Source organism: Galeopterus variegatus, unplaced genomic scaffold, assembly GCF_000696425.1.
Source record: "Galeopterus variegatus unplaced genomic scaffold, G_variegatus-3.0.2 Scaffold354, whole genome shotgun sequence".
Classification (NCBI taxonomy): domain Eukaryota; kingdom Metazoa; phylum Chordata; class Mammalia; order Dermoptera; family Cynocephalidae; genus Galeopterus; species Galeopterus variegatus.
Window position 1 is genome coordinate 550,080 of NW_007726465.1, and position 21,753 is coordinate 571,832.

At 41.7% G+C, this 21,753-nt stretch overlaps 1 protein-coding gene across 1 annotated transcript in view; it reads left to right on the forward strand.

Moving 5' to 3' along the window:
* Positions 1–21,753, forward strand: part of WWP2 (WW domain containing E3 ubiquitin protein ligase 2) — a 137,871-nt gene that overhangs the window by 78,630 nt on the left and 37,488 nt on the right. Inside the window, exons 7-8 of the mRNA XM_008567892.1 lie at positions 4,717–4,844; positions 15,236–15,446. Of these exons, the coding sequence (XP_008566114.1) occupies positions 4,717–4,844; positions 15,236–15,446 (339 nt within the window). The remainder of the gene's footprint in view (positions 1–4,716; positions 4,845–15,235; positions 15,447–21,753) is intronic.

Genomic DNA, 21,753 nt, shown 5'->3' on the forward strand with positions numbered 1-21,753 from the left:
CTTTTTGTCTTTTTTCGTGTCCGGCAACGGATCGCAACCCTCAGTGTCACACCCGCACCTCGCTCAGCCAGTGAGCGGGAACCGGTCTGTATGTGGGATCCGAACCCTTGGCGGGAGCACCGCCACGCTCCCAAGCAGCGCACTGTAGCAGTGCGCCACCGGGCCGGCCCCCAGAATTTCCTTTCTTTTTAAGGCTGAATAATATTCTATTGTATCTGTGTAGCACATTTTCTTTATTCATTTGTCTGTCAGTGATGGGTTGACTCCGCCTCTTGGCTATTGTGAGCAGTGCTGCTATGAACATGAATGGGCAAATATCTCTTCGAGACCCTGCTTTCAATTCTTGTGGGTATATACCCAGAAGTGGAATTACTGGATCATATGGTAATTCTATTTTTAGTTTCTTAAGGAACCACTGTACTGTTTTCCACAGTGGCTGCACCATTTTATATTCCCATCATCAATGTGCATATTCCATATTCTCCACATCCTTGCCAACGCTTGTTTCTGTTCCTTTGATAGTAGCCATCCCGATGGATGTAAGGTGGTATATTATTGTAGTTTTGATTTACGTTTCTCTAATGATTAGCATTGTTGAGCATCTTTTCATATGCTTGTTGGCCATTTGTATATCATCTTTGGAGAAATGTCTATTTAAGTCCTTAGTCCATTTTTTAATCAGTTTTTTGTTGAATTGTAGGACTAAATTCCTTATGAGTCAATTTTTACATAAAATGTATGATAGATTTATCAATTCAAATTCTGAGCCATCACCAAATTCTGCATTTACTTTTTTTTTTTTTGTCTTTTTTCGTGTCCGGCAACGGACTGCAACCCGCAGTGTCGCGCCCGTACCGGACCGGGACCGGCAACGGGATCGCAACCCTCGGCGCTGCGCCCGCCCCTCGCTCAGCCAGTGAGCGGGAACTGGTCTGTATGTGGGATCCGAACCCTCGGCGGGAGTGCCGCTGCGCTTCCCAAGCGGCGCACTGTAGCAGTGCGCCACCGGGCCGGACCCTGCATTTACTTTTTAGTTTAGCAAAAAATTTTGTTTTCTGGCTTGAGAGTCATTACTTTTTGAACTCTTCATTTTGTTTTTACTTAATTCCAATGCTAGGGTTGGCTACCTTTTCTCTCTCTCTTTCTTTTTAATTGTGCTAAAAAAAACACATACCAAAATTTACTATCTTAACCATTTTTAAGTGTATAGTTCAGTAGTATTAAGTATAGTCACATTTTTGTGAGCAAGACTTCCTTTTTAACCAAAGAGACAAGATTTTGTTTTGTTTAATTACTGTATACAAACTACTCTATGTATGATGATGGTCAGCAAGGTTGCACTGAGATGACAATGCCAAGTAGTCAGCTAGGCTCACTCACTAGCCAAGTGGCTCCCACACACCAGTGTTGTATGGTATAATGTAAATCATTGTGTCTGAGCAAAATTACAAATCATTGCATTTCCACAAAGGTGTACACTCTTTGTGGCCAGGGACTCTTTCTGTCTTGTTGCCAGCCCTAGAACAGGGCCTAGCCAGAAAATAACACTTTTCAAATAGTTCAGTGGCCTTCTTGAAGGGTGAGGCAAGATGTCCCCGGTGCCCAAGGCTCTGGCTGTCAGGGTGCAGCTGAGGACTGAGGCCAGTGCTATGCACATCAAAGCTAAATTCCAAGGTTCAGGCAAGAGTCTGCTCCTGGAGCCTCATCTGTACCAGAGCTGCTTTGAGGAGTATGGAGAGAGAACCCCCATGCCCTGGCCTTGATTGGCTTTCTTTAGGGAGGAACTTAGGTAAGTACACACCAGCATACCGAGAAGGGCATGCTGTAAAGATAGCTGAATTCCTGCAGCTAGGTGACTTGAGACCATTTGCAGAGTTTGGCCTGACTGGCAGCCCTCTTCTGAATGCCCCAGGGCTGCATGACTCCTCCCTGTCCCCAAAATGGCGAGGGGGATCAGGCCAAGTTTGAAGTCATGGGCGGAGCTGAAGCCAGCCTGTCTGTGGTGGAGCCTGGCTCATCTCACCCCAGTCGGCCCGCTTTGGTCCTGGTGCTATTTTGGCCAATGGTGTGTGGTTTTAGCATTTGGGCCAGCTTTTCATCACGACACAATCCCATCTTAAAGCATTGAGTGCGTTCTCCAAGAGAGGAAAGTGCTGAAGAGATTTCTCCAAGTGTTGAGGCCTTCTCTTCCTTCTGTGTGTCTTATTTTAAAGGTAATATAAGAGCAAAAAACTGGAAATTCCAGATTTAGGGCAAAGGGAGAATCTGGGGAAAGTGTACATGTGTGGTAGGGAGGGAGGGGTCTTGGGGGTGGCGGCTGGCCACGGGCAGGGAGGCAGCAATCCACGCAAAATGGTCCCAGCTGCCCTTGGTTTACAGGCCAACCCCGGCACCACTCCAGCCTGTCATTCAGGGTAAGCTGCTGTCATTAGTGGTTAAATGTTTCTGCAAGTATTCACTCTCAACTCTGACCGCATGCCCTTTTGGGGAAGGGTGGGAGGAGCCAGGAAGGTAATGGGCCCCACCCTGTTGTCATGCCCAGCTGCTCTGCAGAGGGACAGGGAGCCCAGGCAACTGGAAGTGATCATGGACTTGTCAGAGCCCATGCATCTGCAGGACGGCTGGTGCCTTCGCTGTGCTGCCCACGTGGCCTGCGGCCCCTTGAGGGAAACAAGCCCCCCTTTTCTGGGGGGCTGTGCATCCCAAATCACAGAGGCTTTTTTGTCCACATAAGGGGATTCTTGGCTGAAATAAACCTTCTATTAACCACTTTTCCCTCTCTCAAGCTCTCTGCCCTCAACACATCTACACACACATACACATGTTCACCGTTCGCTGAAGACTGCCCTTTCTCTTTGGAACTAGTTTGTGCTCATTCTGCTTTCGATGAGGAGTTGCGGTAAAATGCTTCATACTAACATTTCTTCCCATGAAGTGGGGACTTTGAAATCTTTTTCTTTGACAGAGGTGTGGTTGACAGGTCTTGATTTATGAAATTAGCTTAGGGAAAAATAAGATGGAAAAAGAGAGTCCAAATTGAATCTTTATTTCCATAGTTCAGTCGTACCTTCTCTCCGTTTTTCACTGCCACGCAGTCTTTTGGTATGAAGGACTCCAGAGTTTGCTAGTTTACTCCTTTTTCTTTTTTGGCCCAAGAAAACTTTTTTCTTTTTAAAAAATGTGTTTTTTTCCTTAAGAGTATACAAGCTCAATGAAGGAAACTAGAAAACTCCAGAAGAGCACAAAAAGCAAAACTAAAGGGTCCGTATTCCCAACATCCAAACATAATCATTGTTAACATTTTGGTTTATGTCCGTCTTGTCAGAAAAATCTGTTTCTTGCACTAGAGAAGGTAGTGGGTGGAGGTGGTTCATATTTCTGTCCAGGAACCCCCTGGTTCGTGTGCTGCAGGCTGGTCCTGACACCCTGGACTAGAGACTCTCATCTCAGAGATGTTCTGGTGGGTGTGGATCCTTCCAGCCGGGAACTTTCCATTATAAAGTCATAATCTGATGATTGGCTGAATGACCAGTAAAAGGATAGCCCAAGAGGAATTCAGCTTAAATCCAGGCTTTCCACCCTCATTCTCCAACCAAAGAGCATGGGCTCTTGAGGTTAAACTGCCTGGATTTGAATCTTTGATTCTATAGAATTTCTCTGTGTCTGTTTTCTTATCTGTATAGTGAGGATAAACATAAGCTACCTCTAGGGTTGCCATGATAAATCAATAATATATATAAAGTACCCAGCACACATGTGCCCAAAACATAATGTTACAGCTCAGTGAATATTATGTACTTCTGTAATTGTTATTATTACTTTTATTGTTGATGGTAATCTTACTGCTCCATGTCATGTGTTGTAAATTGTTCTCTGGGGCCTCTGTTTCTCTGCCTGGAGAGGGGCAGTCTTTTCTTCACTGGATGGTATTTAAAGCATCTCACTGTTGCAGAGTAGAAAGATGAATAAGCAGTAGAATAATCTCCTTTGGTGAAACAGCCCTAACCAAAGGGCAGGGAGGCTTAGACATTTCCATTGAGCGATCGAGGTCAAGCTGCAGAAGGAACTTGAGAACATGTACTGCCTGTTGCCTTATGTTCCCTGAAGATGTCACATTGGTTTTCTGCTGATAGATCCCACTGTTTTCTTTGTGATTTGGATCCATTTTTGCATTTTTTTCTCATTTACTTGGATGGACTGTTGAGTCATCTTTTCTAGATAAAAACTGCCAACAAATGCATTGACTAAAGTTGTTAATGCCCCTTGACTTCTACTCCCTAGGGAATCATCTTTCTAGCTGTAGTGAATATGGATTTGGATAATTTTGGGCTCTTTTTGCCTAATGGGAGAAATATTTCATCTGTAGCCTGTCCAGTGATTCTTGTTTATTTCTAATATTTGAGCCCAACAAAAATAATGTGATGGTTATGGGATATTTTGCCAGTTATTTCAGATGTGGGGGCAATTCACTCCAAATTTGTTTACTTCAAGTGGAAAAGTTTGCCCGAAGTTGCCTTCTGGCCTTTTACCGAGAAGGAAGCTTCCATGGGTCTCTCTGCTTGGAGCCAGCTTCTGTGGAGTCAAAAACTAGATAGGCTATTAAAGGTCTTATTTCCAATAAGAAGCAAGAGAGGGAGTATGATTACTTAGGTAGGATGCACTGCTTTCTTTTTCACAGTGACTTATGTCTGTCTGCTTTATGCTTTGAACCCCTAGGACGCACAGACATTCAGGTGGTTCAGCCAGAACAACCACAGCAACCAGTGAGCAAAGCCCTGGTGCTAGGAACCGGCATCGTCAGCTCAACAAGAACCCAAGCCACAATGGCTTGGCCAATGGCACAGGTGAGTGATAGCACAGAACTCCAGCCTGGACTGAGCAATGGGCTCTAACCTGTCCTGACTTGGAGTTGGGACTCTGCCCACTGTGTCAGAGCAGAGGGTGGGCAAGAGAAGACCCCAGGACTGAAATGAATTTAAATCTCTCAGTCTTTCTGTTGACCCATCTTCTTTTTTCTCTGGCATATTCTGTATAGCCAAGATTATTCTCCATATTACTGTGCTTTTCTAAAATGTTCCTTTTCATGGAAATAAAAAGTACTTCTTTTCTGTTCATTTCTTATCAACATTGGATTTCATTTGGTGGGGGGATATCTTATTTATACATGACACATTTTTTATTTTCTTAATTTAAGGAAATTATCAGACTAGGGAAAAAGAGGACTTAGAATTGGTGCTAAGAGCTGAGTTGGAGGAGATGGCAGCACCGGTGAGCAGGCTGGGGATTGTGACCAGGGGCAAAGCCAGATCACCACTGGGGAGTGCTCTGTGGCCATTCCAGTGAGGGTCCCGCTTGAGAGGAGACAGACCTGTCCACATCTGCTTAGAATGTCTCTGCTCTTGGCTCTCCCTCCCTGTAAGTGGGGAGGAAAGGACCTATTTCAAAACATTTTTTTTTGGTCCTGCTTTCTCTGTGTCTCATCAGGACAGTGTTAGAAGGAAAAAAGGAAATGGAACGTTCGTTTTTCTAAACTTCTCGAAGACTGTCAAATCTTTGGTGACTGCTGGTCATTTGGTAATTTGTCTGGATCTGGGGCATTTGTGAAGGGACAGAGTTGTTTGCTTTGATAAACTGTAGGCAGGGCAATATAGGTGTCTAAATAGGTAAGTGACACAGAAATAATTTTGTAGATTCTTGTGACAGCAGAGGTGTGACATGAGGGACCAGAGATCTGGAGCAGCATTGTTTCTTCACATAAGTGTTATAGCATTATTACTGATCTATGTGTGACAAACTTACTGAGTAGAAAAAATCAATTGGGTTATTTTGGAATAACTTTCAGTTCTCAGGCAGCACTGTGTGGGGCTTCATGGTCCCTCTGGTAGCTTATGTTGCCTGGATAGCTTATTGTCTGCAGTGGACCATAGGGTGGAATGGCCTGTGTCTGGCAAGACTCACTGTGAGCACAGTGGCCTGATCTCCTCCCTGGAGTTTAAGACCTGCCTGAAGAAACTGAGTTAACTAGCGTGCCCTGAGCCTTGGAGTCAAGGATGAGCTGCAGGTGAGGAGCCCTAGTGGCTGCTGTCAGCCCACCTGGTGCTTCTGTACCAACCACCATTGGTTGAGAGAACATTCTGTGGTAGTGTAGTAGCTTGGCCTGAAGTCTGTGTGAAGGAGATGGTGAGGTGGAGGCTGTGGACTGTGTTACAGAGAATCTTATGCAGCTTTATGAGCACCAGTAAGCACACTTTTTTTAGAAAAATAAGTTGCTTGTGGAGGAGGGCCAGCGTTTACAAATGGGGAAGGGTAACTGGCTTTTTTTTTTTTTTTTTAAAGATGACCGGTAAGGGGATCTTAACCCTTGATTTGGTGTTGTCAGCACCACGCTCAGCCAGTGAGCGAACCGGCCATCCCTATATGGGATCCGAACCCGGGGCCTTGGTGTTATCAGCACCGCACTCTCCCGAGTGAGCCACCGGGCCGGCCCCGTAACTGGCTTTTTGGAACCACTTGTTCCCTGGATGCAATGGCTAAGCAAAAAACCACTTTATTCTTCCAGGGGCCTACATTACTGTGATAGTGGTTTCCCTCGGCCATCTCTGCCTTTTGTATAAAAACTGTTGGTAAATTGACTTTATATGGTGATGGTCTTTGAGTCAGTCTTCTTGGACATTTAAACAGATCTGTATTTCCCCTACATTTATTTTTAGGTACCTTTGCTTATTATCCTTATCTCTAGGGACATTATGTTCTAGAATACAAGGCAGGTGCCAGCTGTGTCTTCAGAAAGCCAAGTGTTTCTGACCCCAGACTACCTTGGAAATGTTTTATATGAATGCCCAAACTGTTCCTAAGACCCATCTGTGGAGGCTAGCAATTGTGTTTTAGGGATTTCTGCCCAATAAAATAAAATACTAAGGCCTTGGCCTCTGTCTGTCCCCTTTCTGCTGGGATAACAATTCACCTTTATCTCTCAGGCAGCCTGGACTTTTACAGGCTCTTTAGTGTCCACCCAAAGGGTACAGAAGGATCTCACTTTTACTGTGGGGAGCAGGCAGAAGGTCTCCTCTTCTGCAGTGCAGGACTAGAAGAGGGTTTGAGGACTTGAGTGAAGACATCTTCATCCCTCCACATGCTGCTACGAGAACCATGAGGACCAATTCCAAGATGGAGGTGGTAGTGAGCTGGGCCTCCTGGAAGTTGTCACAGACCTACAAGATTTAGTTAGCAGGCCTTTTTGGCTGTTTGCTACAGTTATGCATGCAAAAGACATTTGGGGCAAAACTGGAGCCGAGTTCCAGGTGGTTTTTTCATGTTGTCACAACTGTAAAGTGTCCATTTTTATAAAATGAGAGTGAATGGCAGCCTGTTTGTATAAATATAACATTTCCAAGTTCTAGAAGTGGTGGAATTGAGCAAGAGACTAATGGTATAGCACTTCATTGAGATTTGTATGGAGTAATTTAATTTCTAATTTTTTATTGCAGACTTTACCCCCAAAGTTATGTCTCTTAGTCCTCACTGTAATGTGATTTCCAGGCACGTTGGTTGTAGTCACACTGGCTGCTGTCAGATCCTGCTCCTCATGTGTAGTATATATGTAAATTCTCATTTATAAAATTAGGGCAAGAGTTGTTATAAGTAATAAACTATTTAAAACATATAGAACCCTTGGCATGGCACCTAGCACATAGCTTTTATCTTTATGAGTAATTTCATACAGTTAGAATTGTATAGCATGAATGAATATTCTTTTTTTGCTTTGTTATTTTTTATATACTCTTCAGGTATCTATGTAGTCTTCTTGTTTACTTTTTTAAAAGTGGCCTCATACTATTTCACAGTTAATATGGCATGATTCATTTAACCATTCCTTAATTCTTGTGTGTTTCCCTATTGTAAAACAAAATCCTGCTGTAAACATCTTTGCAAACACCTTTGTTTCTTCTTGAGTGAAATTCTTGAGTCAAAGGATATGAATTTTTAACACTGAAATCTAATATGTATTACCAGATTGCCTTCCAAAAATATCAGTCATATGTCCAAAGCAGTGTAAAATATTTGTAAAGTGTTATATGAGGTTTATTTTTTCCTGTAAGTTTGTAAATATTGGTTTATCATTTCTGCTAGCAGTGTTAAGTGCCACTTTATGGTTTAACCTCATTGCATTTCTTCAATTACTAGTTGCTTAACTGGTTTTTTTGTCTTTTTTTTATAATGTTTGATTATTTGTCCTTTAGTGATTGAGATATTTATCTCAGAGATTTATATAAGCTTTTATTATATTCTCAGTACAATTTTTAAAAATTGTGATAAAATACACATAACATGAAATTTACCATTTAAACTATTTTTAACTGTAATTCAGTGACATTAAGTACAGTAAGTCTTATGCAACTATCACCACCACTATCCATTTCCAGAACTTCTTCATCATCCCAAACTGAAACTCTGTATCCGTTAAACGATAACATTTTTCCCTCCCCACCAGCCTGTGTTAACCTCTATTTTACTTTCTGCTGCTGTGAATTTGCCTATTCTAGGTACCTCATGTAAGTGGAATAACTTGTCCTTTTGTGTCTAGCTTATTTCACTTATCATAATGCTTTCAAGATTCATCCATGTTGTAGCAGGTATCAGAATTTCATTCCTTTTTAAGGCTGAATAATATTCCATTGTGTGTATATACCACATTTTGTTTATCCATTATCTGTTGATGGACATTTGTTTCCACCTTTTGGCTAATGTAAATAATGATGCTGTGAACACGGATGTGCAAATGTCTGAGTCCTTGTTTTCAGTTCTTTTGGTTATATACCTAAGAGTAGAATTGCTGGATCATATGATAATTCTATGTTTAACTTTTTGATGAACTTCTGTTTTCCACAGCAGCTTTACAATTTCACATTCCCACCAGCAACATATGAAAGTTCCAGTTTCTCCACAGCCTTGCTGACACTTGGTTTTCTGTGTTTTTGATAATAGCCATCCTAATGGGTGTGAAGTATCTAGGTACAAGTTTTATCTGTTATGTTTATGATTATAAATTTTCTCCCTATATCGCTGTTTTGCATTTTATCCTATTTCTGTGACTTTTATAAAAAAGGAGTTTAAAAAGTTTAAAATTAAAAATAACTGTGCCTGGGGCCGGCCTGGTGGCGCACTGGAGAGTGCACCTCTTGGGAGTGTAGCGGTGCTCCCGCCGAGGGTTCGGATCCCATGTGGAGACTGGTTCCCGCTCACTGGCTGAGCGCGGTGCAGGCGCAACACCGAGGGTTGCGATCCCGTTGCCGGTCCCCAGTATGGGCGCGACACCGAGGGTTGCGATCCCGTTACCGGTCAGTAAAAAAGACAAAAAGGAAAAAAAAATTGTGCCTGAATTTTTTTTTGATGTGTGTAATTTCACCTTTTGCTTTAATAAGTGAAAAGATTCTCTCTTGTCTGTAGATGAGATAAATTCTTTTTTTCTGTTTCTTTCCATGATTTTATGTTTAAAAAAAAAAACTATCCCACTGGAATTTATAGTGCTATGATATATGTATATGTATATACAATATAACTATAAATACATATTTTTATATGTTTGAGTGCTGGGTCCAAATTAATTTTTCTCTATATTGGGATCCAGTTATTATAGAGGCATTAAATAGTTTCTTTTTTCACTGTCATTTTACTTAGTGTTTATCACTTATCACATTCTTATATACAGTAAAGATTTGTTTCTTATTTTGAGCAAGTCCCGTATGATTTTGATGATTGATGTGTTATAGTATTTTTTTTAATGTTTGGAAGGGCTAGTTCTTTTTTATTACTTTTTCGCCATAACATTCTTTGATAGTTTATAAATTTTCAAAACAACTTTCAGACTTTGAATTCTTTGAAGTGCGGTGGAATGTAAGTGGGAGTTGCGTTAATCTATATATTAACCGGGAAATGATTTAAATTTCCCATTAATCAGGTAACATGGTACGGCTTTGTCCATTTTTAAGGTTTTCTCCTTTTTTCCCCTGTTTTTCTTTATATATGACTCACCCATCCTGTGCTAGGCTAATTACAAAATCTTTTTCTAGTTTTGGTCGCTCTTGTGAAGAGCTGACTTATGAATTGCATTGAAGCGCAGTTGCTTGTGTTTCGCGGGTGAGAGATTCTGGCTGCTTTACTGTGGATCTTATGTTATGAGCTGATCTTTAGTCAAAAAAGGTTCTGTTGTTGGTGGTGATTGCCTTCTATGTGCCTGAGTGGGGGACAGATCTGTGTGTGCACTATGAGCCTGTGCTATACTACACACGCCTACACATCTTGGAACACACAGTGAGCTGGCAGCGTGTCTAGGATTAAGAAAAAGAATTTCCAATTCCCGATCTTTTTTTTTTGGCTAACTGTGGCTAGAGTATGCCTTAGCCCTAAATGAGTGCGTGATTCATAAAGTTAGAATGTTTAACCAATATTGCAGAGGGAATCTTATGAAATACATACAGTTGTAGAACCCAAGGGCTATTCAACTGCTGTTTTAGCTACTTGCCCCGTTTACCCTTAGTACCCAGCTTCTCTTCCCATATAGTTAAGTTGTCTAAGCCATCTTCTAGGCCCCCCACTGCCACCAATGTTTTTACCTCGTGGTTTAGTGCTGGTTCTGCTATTTGCTGACTGCATGGTACCTCTCTGAGTGGTCCCTCTGTGAGCCTCAGTTTTGTCTTTAGTGAAATAGGAATAATAGTATCTTCCTCATAAGGCTATTAGGAGGATAAATGAGCTAATAAAAGTGAAGTTGCTAAAGGCAATGCAGGATCCGGGATTGGATCCTGGAACAGAAAAAGAACATGAGAGGAAAAGCTGGTGAAATTCACATAAAGTCTGATGTTTACTTAATAGTAATGTACTAATTAACTGTTTAGCTTAGCAAATGTGCCATGGTCATGTAAGATAGTAATACTAGGTGAAACTGGGTGAAGGGCATACCACCTTTTAAACCTTTCTATATATCTAAAGTTATTCCAAAAAAAATGTTTTTAAAGGAAACTGTTTTGCAAATGATAATGTTACACAAATGTCAGGTGGTTTTATTTCAAATATCTTTCTTTTGCCAGATTGTTAGGTTTATTGAACAAGTATTTATGAACAGATATTTATCAAATGCCATTTTGTTAAGCACTATGGGCAATGTGAAGAAGTACAAGATAAGACCTGATAATTTCTTTTAGGAAAAGAAGATGAAAGCACATCTAAGCTAAGAAACAACACTGCAGGTGTCACAGGGTCTGTGTGGCTGAGACCACAGGTGCTGTGGGCTCCACAAAGGGGCGTGGTCACCACGGGCTGAAGTGGTTGGCAGGGCGTCCGGGGAAGAGGGCCGACATGTGCAAAGAGGTGGAGCTAGAGCACAAGAGACAGAGAATGGACGTAATGACAGCTGAGGCAAACCATCTGCCCTTGTTCTCAAAAAGGGTGCTGTCTTTGGGGAGACAAGGTGTGTACATCAAGTAATTAAGATTAAAAGTTAGAGAACGTTTGCTACATTGAATAGAGCCAAAATGCAAAATACAGCACTTCTTTAAAGCATGATGAAGTTATACTTTCTTGTCTTTGATAATCCAGTTTTTCTATTCGAAGCCCCATTGTGCTTGAGTATGGTGCCCTGCCAGTGGTTTACCACGGTGACCGTGGACCAGTGACTGACAGTCTGAACTTAATTTCTTCTACCTGTGATGGAGTTCTTTCAAGCTCTCATGTTCTAAGAATGTGTGTGCACACATACGCTCACACACACACCTTATTTGGGAGCAAAAGAGTATAAGCATGGACATAGAAAGCATGTCAATGCTAAGACATCTGGCTTTTGTACTTCTCTCTCTTTCCAAATTTGAACTCAGGCTGTAGCACAAAACTCCTAAACAGGTAAGCTTCTCTGCTAAATCAAAGGCTCCTAGATAAGCCTGCAGTCAGATACAGTCCTGGAGGGGGAACCCTTCTAACTGGATTTGCAACTACATGATCAATCAGATCCAAATAGTGTTGATGGGTGTGCCATGGGCTCTGCTTTTGTTCTTTTCCTGGTCAACAAATTCATAATAATTATTTTTATTAATAGTAAATGTACATTATTAAAACTTTAAAAGTATAAAAGCTTAAACAGTATAAAGAATGTTTTCTTCTTATCCCACCAGCCTTCATTCAGTTTCCTCTCCAAAGGTAGCCGGTGTTGCATTTCTAGTGATTCTTCAAAAGATGTTCTTTGAATGTACAAGTGTATGCATATACAGTCAGCCCTCAGCATCTGCTGGTTCTGCATTTGCAGATTCAACCAACCATGGATTGGAAATATTCGAAAAAGAAAAAAAAGAATAAAAAATAACAGCACAATAATCAAAAAACCCAATAAAAAATACGGTATAACAACCATTTGTATAGCATTTACATTGTATTAGATAGTATAAGTGATCTAGAGATGATTTCAAGTATATGGGATGATGTGTGTAGGGTATATGCAAATACTGTACCATTTTATATAAGGGACTTGAGTATCCAGGGATTTTGGTGTACATGGAGGGTCCTGGAACCACTGAGAGACTGTATATTCTTTGAAAAAACACATGTGCTTACACACACACAAATAATAGCACAATATGTACACCTTTCTGCTCTTTCCCACTTAAAAATTATCTCAGAGTTTTTCTACAGAACTTGAAGTCCACCTGAAGAGCTTTGTTCTCCCTCCTTCCCTCCATTAACCCCAGCCAAAGATGGGGACAATTTTAGTATCAATAAGAACAATACTGAAATATTTTAAATATGTTTCAATCTAATACCTCATAATGATTTTTTAAACAATATAAAACTTCATTGTTCATTTTTAGAAGATGCAAGGAAATCAACTTATTATTCTGGAAACTGGTAGATAAAGGGAGAGAATAAAGCATTTCTCTTACCTTTTCTTCACAAACTGAACCTCAAGATTCACCTAATAAATAGTTAAGGGGAAGTTTATAGAATTATTCTAAGGATTTGGATCCCCTTACCAGACAGTTACCAGAAAGAAAAAAAAAAAGGAAAAGTATTCTAGCTAATAAATGAAGAAGAGATGATAGAAATCACTCTTTTGTAACTTCCAGTGAATTATTTAATTATTTAAATCTATTTCTGAACTTTCTTATCCATTTAATTGACATCTGCCTATTTATGCATCAATACCACATTTTTAACTGTTTTAGCTTTATAAGATGTTTTAATACTTTAGAGAACAAATTCCCCCATATATACATGCAACACTCTTCTTTAGAATTTTCTTGGCTATTCTTGTCTATTTTGTTTTTCTTATACATTTTAGAGTGAATTTATCTAAGTCTGAAAGAAGTTGTGATGATTTTTTAAAAATTGGAATTGAGTAAAATTTATAGATTTGCATAAAGAGAATTGCCATCTGTTGTGTTTTATTAACTCAGCTGAGATCTAATAGGAATATAAATATAAAGTCTTGGATTTATGTTGGGGAAACATTAATTGCACAAGATTTAGTCATTTATTAAACAACTAATTTATGTACCAGACAGCATTTCATATACTGGGGAGAAAGCAAGTGAATAAATTGTAGGCAGTCCCTAGACTCAGGCTGTTATCCATTTGTTAAGATCAAGCTTGGCAGCTCATCCTGTGAAGAAATTTTAGTTTCAGCTGACCACCAGTCTCATGTTAGCCCGTGGGATCACGTGATTGCTCAATTAATATGATCTTGGGTGCATTGGAGTATGTACACAGAGAAGGAAGGAGAGTGTAATGAATGAGTGGTTTGGGCTCTGGAGGCAGACAGCACGGTGTGAGTTAGGTGCTATATGACTGTGGCAGGTTATTTAGCCTACTTGAGCCTTAGTCTCCTCAATTGCAAAATGGGGGATATCAGTCATACCTAACTTGTGGGATTGCTTGTCAGGCTTAGTGAGATAATCCAAAGTGCTTTGCACCTTTCCTGGCGCATACTGGTGTTCCATATATATTACCTAGTATCGCTTAAATTGGTAATCTGACTCTGCTGGTCTGATGGTATCTGATTATTATGTTCAGTTCCTGATATCATTGTTTAGGAGAAGATATCCAGAAGAGTGAAGCCAGATGCTAAGGAAAGCCCAGAAACATTGAGGAAATAGTAGGCCTTTTTACTGGAAAAGAGAAGACTAATGAGAAACAGATTCTTATTTTGAATTACTTTGGGGATGGGGGTGGAGGACTCAGTCCAGCTAGTGGCATTCAGCTTAACATAAGAATAAACTTTCTGGCAAGTACATCTGTTCAACAATGGAATGGTTCTGTAGTGAGCTCCCTGTCAGAGGGAATGTTGGAGAAGAATCTGGATAGCCATTTGTTGGAAAACTGCAAAAAGAATTTCTGAATTAGGAAGTTGAGGTTAAAAGATGACTAAGGAATTTTTCCGTGAAATTCTAATATAAACGTACATATATGCAGTCACATATGTAGAAAATTGTCTGTGTATGGCTTATCCATTTTCAAAGAATTACAGTTCTTTGAAATCTTGTTTGATCCTTTTTTGAGTTAAGAGGATATTGCAATGCATTGTGGTCCTAGTGAACATAAGAGATCATCAAAGAAGTGAAGAAACGGTGAGATAAGGAGACGTGAGGACTAGCTTATTTCACTTGTTTCATTGTCTCGTTATGTAGGAGACAAGTCCCTTAGCTTCTGAGCCCCTCCTTGTTTGTTTAGAGTGTTAATCCTTGCTTCTTACTTTAAGTATGAGTCTTTAAAAGAACGAGCACATTATTGGAAGTTTTCTGCCTCTTAACTGTGTATGGAGCTTTTTGAAGGAAGGTGCTATTCGTGTCTAGCAGACAGATGGCAAGTTTACAGAAAAGGATGTGACCCTATAAATTGGCCTTGGTCTTGCTCCATTTAGCATCGACACACTTCCCTATTGTCCTCATTTTTCTTTCTACTCTTTTATCGCAATAAGTGTGAGCATAGTATGTTAGAAAAACCTGATAAAGTTACATAAAAGAGGCAGTATTTAATATATTTATGTCAGATTTATCCACCTATTTCTTTCAGACAACTGACATTACTGACTTGCTGTAATTTCCAATTCTGTTTTGTAAAACGTTTTGCTGTTGCTGGATACCTGAAGGGTAACTGTAGATACTTTGTTAGCACCTTAAGTGAAAAACCTAGTAAGTGTAAACAAAATTCTTATTCTTAGTTGATCTTTAAAGTATGATTTGTGCATTTTCAGTGAATGATGAGCCCACTGCAGCCACCGATCCTGAAGAACCTTCTGTCGTTGGTGTGACGTCCCCATCTGCTGCAGCCTTGAGTGTGACCCCAAACCCCAACACGACGTCTCTGCCCACTCCAGCCACACCGGCTGAAGGAGAGGAACCCAGCACTTCGGGCACACAGCAGCTCCCAGTGGCTGCCCAGGCCCCCGATGCTCTGCCTGCTGGGTGAGTAGCCTTCTGTCCTTCAGCAGTGCTTTCCCCCCAAACTGAGGCTCCCTCACCAGGGCAGAAACAACATGGTTATTTACTGACTACCTAGTGGCTAGAGGTCTCCGGAGAGGCTGCTGTGCATAGAAGCAAGGGAGTGGCGTGGAAGAACTGCTTGTTCTGTATATATCTTAAAGAGAGTCTAAATGATTTGGAGTAGAATTAGTGCTACCTTATGCTATGACTTGAAATGAGCAGCTTGATTCAAAGACTGCAGCTTTTATGGCACAAAGAGCTCATTTTGCCTTCATGAATCATTGAAGGGTGTTTGCCTAGACTCTGCCTAGAAAACACCTTTTCTTTTTGGAATTTTATCTTATCAGACTGTGGAAGACATGGGCTTTAGGCTCTGAATATTATTGTATGTTATTTTCCCAGCCGGGGTTAATGTTAACCTGGGCTACTAGTCTTTGCCATCCTTTAGTTCAGAATTAACTCTGATGGTAAAGACCTCAAATGGTAGGAAGGTGGCCCCAGTAAGCCAAAGGGAAGTTCAAGTTTGGCTGTATAGTGAATGGGGATGAAGAGCGTGGACCTGGGAATCAAACAGATCTGGATTTGAATCCCCCCCTGCACCTGTTCTCCCCTATGTGACCTTGGCCAAGTGACTTACTGAATTGGCGAGGTGCAGATAATAATCATACACATCTTCCCAGGAAATTAAGGGACTCAAATAAGATGGTGTATGCGAAGCACCCACCGAGTGGTGGGCGTTACACCTGGTGAATGGTGTTTTTGAAGTGATTGTGAAAGAGCCATAGAGGAAGAGAATGTTTCCGAACTGGGAAACGAAGTCTTATCTCAACGACTACTGATCGTAGTCAGGGTCAGTCCCGTTGTCCGTCCTGGTTTCCAGTTTGGTACAGAGGGACCCAATGTCCATACTGCTGCAGTCACCAGTGATCTGGCTGGTGTTGGCTTGGTAGTGGTGTGTGTCCTCTGAGCCCTTATAATTAGTAAAGGAAAAAGGAACGATGTAGGTTCTCTTGCTTGATCTGTAAGGCGCTGTATTGTTCTTAAGCCACTTTTGAAAGCCCAATTTTTAAAACAAAAATTCTAAAGATGAAGGCCTATGTGCTTTTACCATATACACATTACATCCCTACTACTAGGCCCACTACCTAACACATAGCTCTTAATAAAGTGTGTTGAACAAATGAAAAGTATTGCAAGTAATTCTTCATACCTCAAACCTGCAGAGAATTGAGGGTATTGAAAGGCCGCTCTGAAAAGCATTTTTGTGAAATTTTTGAGTTTGTGCAAAGATTACAAACCAATTACTTGTGTCCAACTACTCTCTGCAGGGCTTTCTTTTCTCTTTTGCACGTGGAAAGGAATACTCGAAAGACCTTTGGTTTATAATTTCAAATCTGTATGTTACAATTTTTGGGGAACAGAGCCGAATCCTTTTGTCAGAAAGGAGAGAAAATGGCCACCCGTGTCCCCTGTGAGCTGTTTGTTTTCTTTCCGTTGAGCAAATGCCTGGAAGGCCGGCTTCACTCATGTGTCAGTCACAGGCAATTAGGGCTAATGGCTCGACATGTCTTTATGTAGGGCGTGTGTGAGGGTTACTGTTCTCAGGGATTGGGCACTTCCTGTTTCCAGGCAGCTGGAAAACTCCAGGCTCTGAAAACACTCTTTATACTAAGTCTGGCGATCGAGCAGCCCAGGGAGGCCAATTCTCCTCCCTCATCCTGCCAGAGGCTGAAACACTTTTCCTGAGGTAGTCTGAACAGCACCTTTTCCTTGGACATTTAGAATGTGACAAGTCCCATGTGTGGATATGGGGAGGCTACTCCCCACTTTAATGTGTCTGATGGCCCAGAGAAAGGTATTAAAGATTCAGTTTCCCAGCCCAGATGGGCTTCCAGGTACCTGTCTCTGAGATGACTTTCCACTAGCACTGCAAAGTGTGCAGTAGTGAGGACAGCAGGCTTTCACTGGCTGTTCCCTGTTGGCAAGCCAGAAGTGGCATGGTTTCTGCAGCAACCCTTCCACTTCATAGACCTGTCATCCTTACTCACCCCTGCTACTTTACAAGTTTAGGAAACCCGGACAAAATGAATTATTAATTTATTCCTGGTATTTTGGTTTCAGGAGTCGGGACCAACAAGAGAATGAAATCTATCATTGTAATTCAAATACCAGTAGTACATACATTGTGGTAGAGGGATTTAAGTGCCATCACATAGAAAATGCACCTTCTGAATTTGTAGAATACCTTTGTCTTTAATGAGGATATATAAATGTAGCTTCTAAATTGAACATCTAGTAATGCCCAGGTTATATACTAAAGATGTTACATGATTCATTCTTTCATTAAACAAAATATTGATTACTATTTAAGAGATGTCTTGTTTACAAATGCTTTGCTAAACAAAAATTGGTCTTTGCACTTAGACTGTTTTATAAAGCCTGCTCTGGTCACTCTGAGCTGTCCCCCTGGGTCAATTTGTTCATTCCCTTGGCTTCCATTAGGAGCCGTTGCCAACTCCCATATCTGTATCTTGAGCCTATTCCTCTCCTGACCCACTGCCTGGACAGTACCACCTGAGTATCTTAACCCAAACTGTCTGAAACGGAACTCATCATCCCACCCACCCCATCCTGGCTAGAAGCTGATCTCCCTCCTGGTAATGGTGCCACCATCTGCCTGGGTGACCATCAAGCCATACATGTTTCACTTCTCCCTGACATCCATCCAGTCATCAAGCCCTGCCTCTGCCCTCCAGATTGGGCTCCTCCTTCTTAGCTTACACTTCTTAAAGAGTAATTTAAGTAATGATTCATTGAGTGGCTGTCTCCCCTATGATACTGTAAGTGCCAATGGGTAAGGATCATGTCTTTCTTAGTTGCCACTGTTTGCCCAACACCTAGCACAGTGCCTGGCATATAGTGGGACTGTAGGAAATAGTTAAATGTGAAGATGATTCTGTCTCTTAAATAACTCTCAAATCTGTCCACTTTGCTACATGCTTTTGCCGTATTCCAGACCAAATTGCTATTATCTGTCACTCAAAAACAACTGTTCTTGGCCCTTCCCCAATCTCTTTTAACCTTTTGAAATAAAACTCTGGCCATTTGCCACTTAGAATGCTGCAGTGGCTTCTCATTGTCTTTAGGAATAAATTCCCAAATCCTAAATAAGGCTAAAAAACCCTGCAGGAGATGACCCTACCTCTCCCTCCAACCTTCCTCAGAGGCCACTCTCGCTTGGCTCTCTAAGCTGTAGCCATAATAACTGACTTTAGTTTGGCAAATGCACCACCCTCTCTCTGCACTTAGGATCCTCCCCCATGCTGATCACTCTTTCTGAAACCTTCCTGGCCATTTTGTGCACTGATTCCTATACATCTTCAAGTTTCAGCTTAATTGGCAGTCCCTTTGGGAATCCTTCCCTACTCCCTGCTAGACAAGGTTGGACCAGAGCATGCACTCCTACTGTAGCTGCTTCCACTTGTGATTGCAGGTTTCGTGTCTCTCTGCCCTGCTGGGCTATGAATGCCAAGATGGCAGGGAGCCTGCCACAGAGTCGGGCCCCTAAGATGTATTTGTAATAAACACATGAATGCATGTTAATGCCATCTTTTGGGCCGGACTGTGGCTCACTCGGGAGAGTGTGGTGCTGATAACACCAAGGCCTCGGGTTCGGATCCCATATAGGGATGGCCGGTTCGCTCACTGGCTGAGCGTGATGCTGACAACACCAAGTCAAGGGTTAAGATCCCCTTACCGGTCATCTTTTAAAAAAAAAAAAATTTTTTTTCTTTACTCCTTATCCTCCTAATTCCCACATCATTTATTTGCTGTTCTTTGCTGTGAAGTATACTATAAAGCAAATATATTCCACAGGGCCTAGTTTCTTGTAGTTTCAGGTTTAGCCTAACTTCTTAAAAGTACATATAAAATGTTGACCTTGCAAGACAGGAAATTTTCCCCAGGCTATATAGTCTCTGTTGTAAGATAAAGAATTATAGCATGGCAAGGTTTTTTTTCTTTCCTCCACCTGGATGAATGTTTTCTGTTTCTTTGATGCCTCAAAGAAAGAGCAACTATGACAAGAATATTGCATTTTTCTTCTAAGGGCAAGAAAGCTGAGCCCAACTCTGTCACTCACGCTGGGTTGACTGGCTTTGGGTCTAAGTTTGCATCTCTCACAGGTTGGAACACTCTTCCCTATTCCCGAGGAATCCCCAGGCACTGGCAGGTATTATGGAGTGTGGGTCCTCTGTGCTGAGGCATTTCTGAACCAACCTAGGTTGCTTTGTGAGGCTCCTGCCTACTCTGTCTCTTTCCAACTTTGTGTTCTCAACTCCTGTCCCCTTCACTGAGCAATAGGACAAGGTTCACTTGAGCGTCCCAGGCATCAGTTTTTCAGGTTGCTGCATTGTCTTTCTCAGATTTGCAGCAGTTGAGGTTCTGGTCATAAAGAGGTCACACACACATCTGTGTGCTTTAAGGACTGAAGGCTACTGAAACCTGGGCTGCAAAGTCCACATTTAACATTCCTCATCCCTTTTCTCTCTCTGTCCCTAAACCCTCCCGCTTTCTGTAGAGTTTAATTTAGTGAGCAGGAAAGAAGCCCATTGGAACAGTGTGGAGTTTTCAGGTTGCAAATGTCTATTAAAGAAGGGGTGTCAGGAAGGTTCGGGAGGCCTGTGAGATAGTGGTCCAGCGGCGGGCAACAGAAGTGAGGCCGCTTTGGTCAGCTGGCCCTGTGTCTGGTTTTTATCAGCACTGAGCCCCCTGGGGGACCGAATGCTCATGAGCAGACTGTGTGTCCATGGCTCAGATGAAGTGCAAGTGCGCCTCGATCTGCAGCTCTCTCAGCCTCGCACACACAGAGGCACATTATTGTGCCCTGGCAGCTGGGGCACTGCTGTGGTTTCTTACATAAGGGAGGGCGTTGTGTTTGGACTGCCAACTTACCTCAGCTCTGCCGTTTCACACCATCCCTTTTCTCCCGCAGTCATTGGCTGCCCTGTCTGTTTCTTGCCTCAGAAGAGAATTAATTGAGGAGGGGTATTTTCTAGATCTTTCAGATTTGCCATTTCCCCTACCCCCAGGCCCGATTATGGAGATCCAGAGGTGCTTTCTCAAGGTGGTCCATGAGACACTATCCAGGATGACAACCTTGTAAGAGTTCTCTGGTGTTTTGTTTGTAGAGACACTCTAAGAGATGTTGGAATTTGGAACTTCTCTGCTAAGTTATAAACCAGCCGCTGTCATTGAATTTCATTCCAAACTCAATTTCAGCACTAGCCAAAGAGCCTTACCCAAGGAGTTTTAAAACAGTGCCTCTCAAACTCTTTGTGAAGAACCAGTCCTTTTGTTGTTGTTGTTTTAACCAATGGTTATTTTTTAATATTCAGTCTGTTGTGCATCCTTTTGTTCTCTTCAGTGAGACAGATGTATTGATCACATATTTCGATGTTGTGGCAATGTCAAATTGGTACAAAAGTTTCTTTAAAAACATTTTTTTTTCCATCATGTTCTGTGTATGGTACAAAAGTTTCTAAGTGCTTGGAGACTTCAGTACTTGTCTGGTCACAGAACAGCAACAGTTTGGGCCATGGACCATCCTTTTAGTAGCACCAGATTGGAGGATTATGCTGGAAGAATCTATGCCTTTCCCCTCCGTTGGTTTCTTTGCCGAATATGGTTTAGTTCTGAACTCTGCAAGGATTACATGCTTAGGTAATATCAAAGAGCCCATGCTTCTGGCCTTGTCCTCCTCATCTCAGAACGTAAGCCTTTATTTACAGAGATTCTACTGTTGTCAGAGGTAGGCCATGAGAAGTTTTGCCCTATCTATATGTAGGTGTTCATGCATAATTATTACTTTTCATTTCTAACACGCTTTCTTGAGAGCTCCTCAAGAGCAGGGAATATTATGTCTATTGTAGTATCCCCAGCAGCTAGTACCGTACTTGGCTTTTGGGGAAATGGAATGACAAGTGTTTGTTGAATGAGTGGAACATGATTTCACATTCTCAGGAGCCCTTGAAATTTAAAAACAGTTTCTTTTTTGATCTTATTATAAAAGCCCATTGGTGGAAAATTAGAAGAAAATAGGAAGGGACGAGCCCGTGGCGCACTTGGGAGAGTGTGGCGCTGGGAGCGCAGCAGCGCTCCTGCCGCGGGTTCGGATCCTATATAGGGATGACCGGTGTGCTCACAGCGCTCACTGGCTGAGCGCGGTGCAGCTGGTCTCAAAAAGGACAAAAAAAAAAAAAAAAAAAAAAAAAAAAAAAAAAAAAAAAAA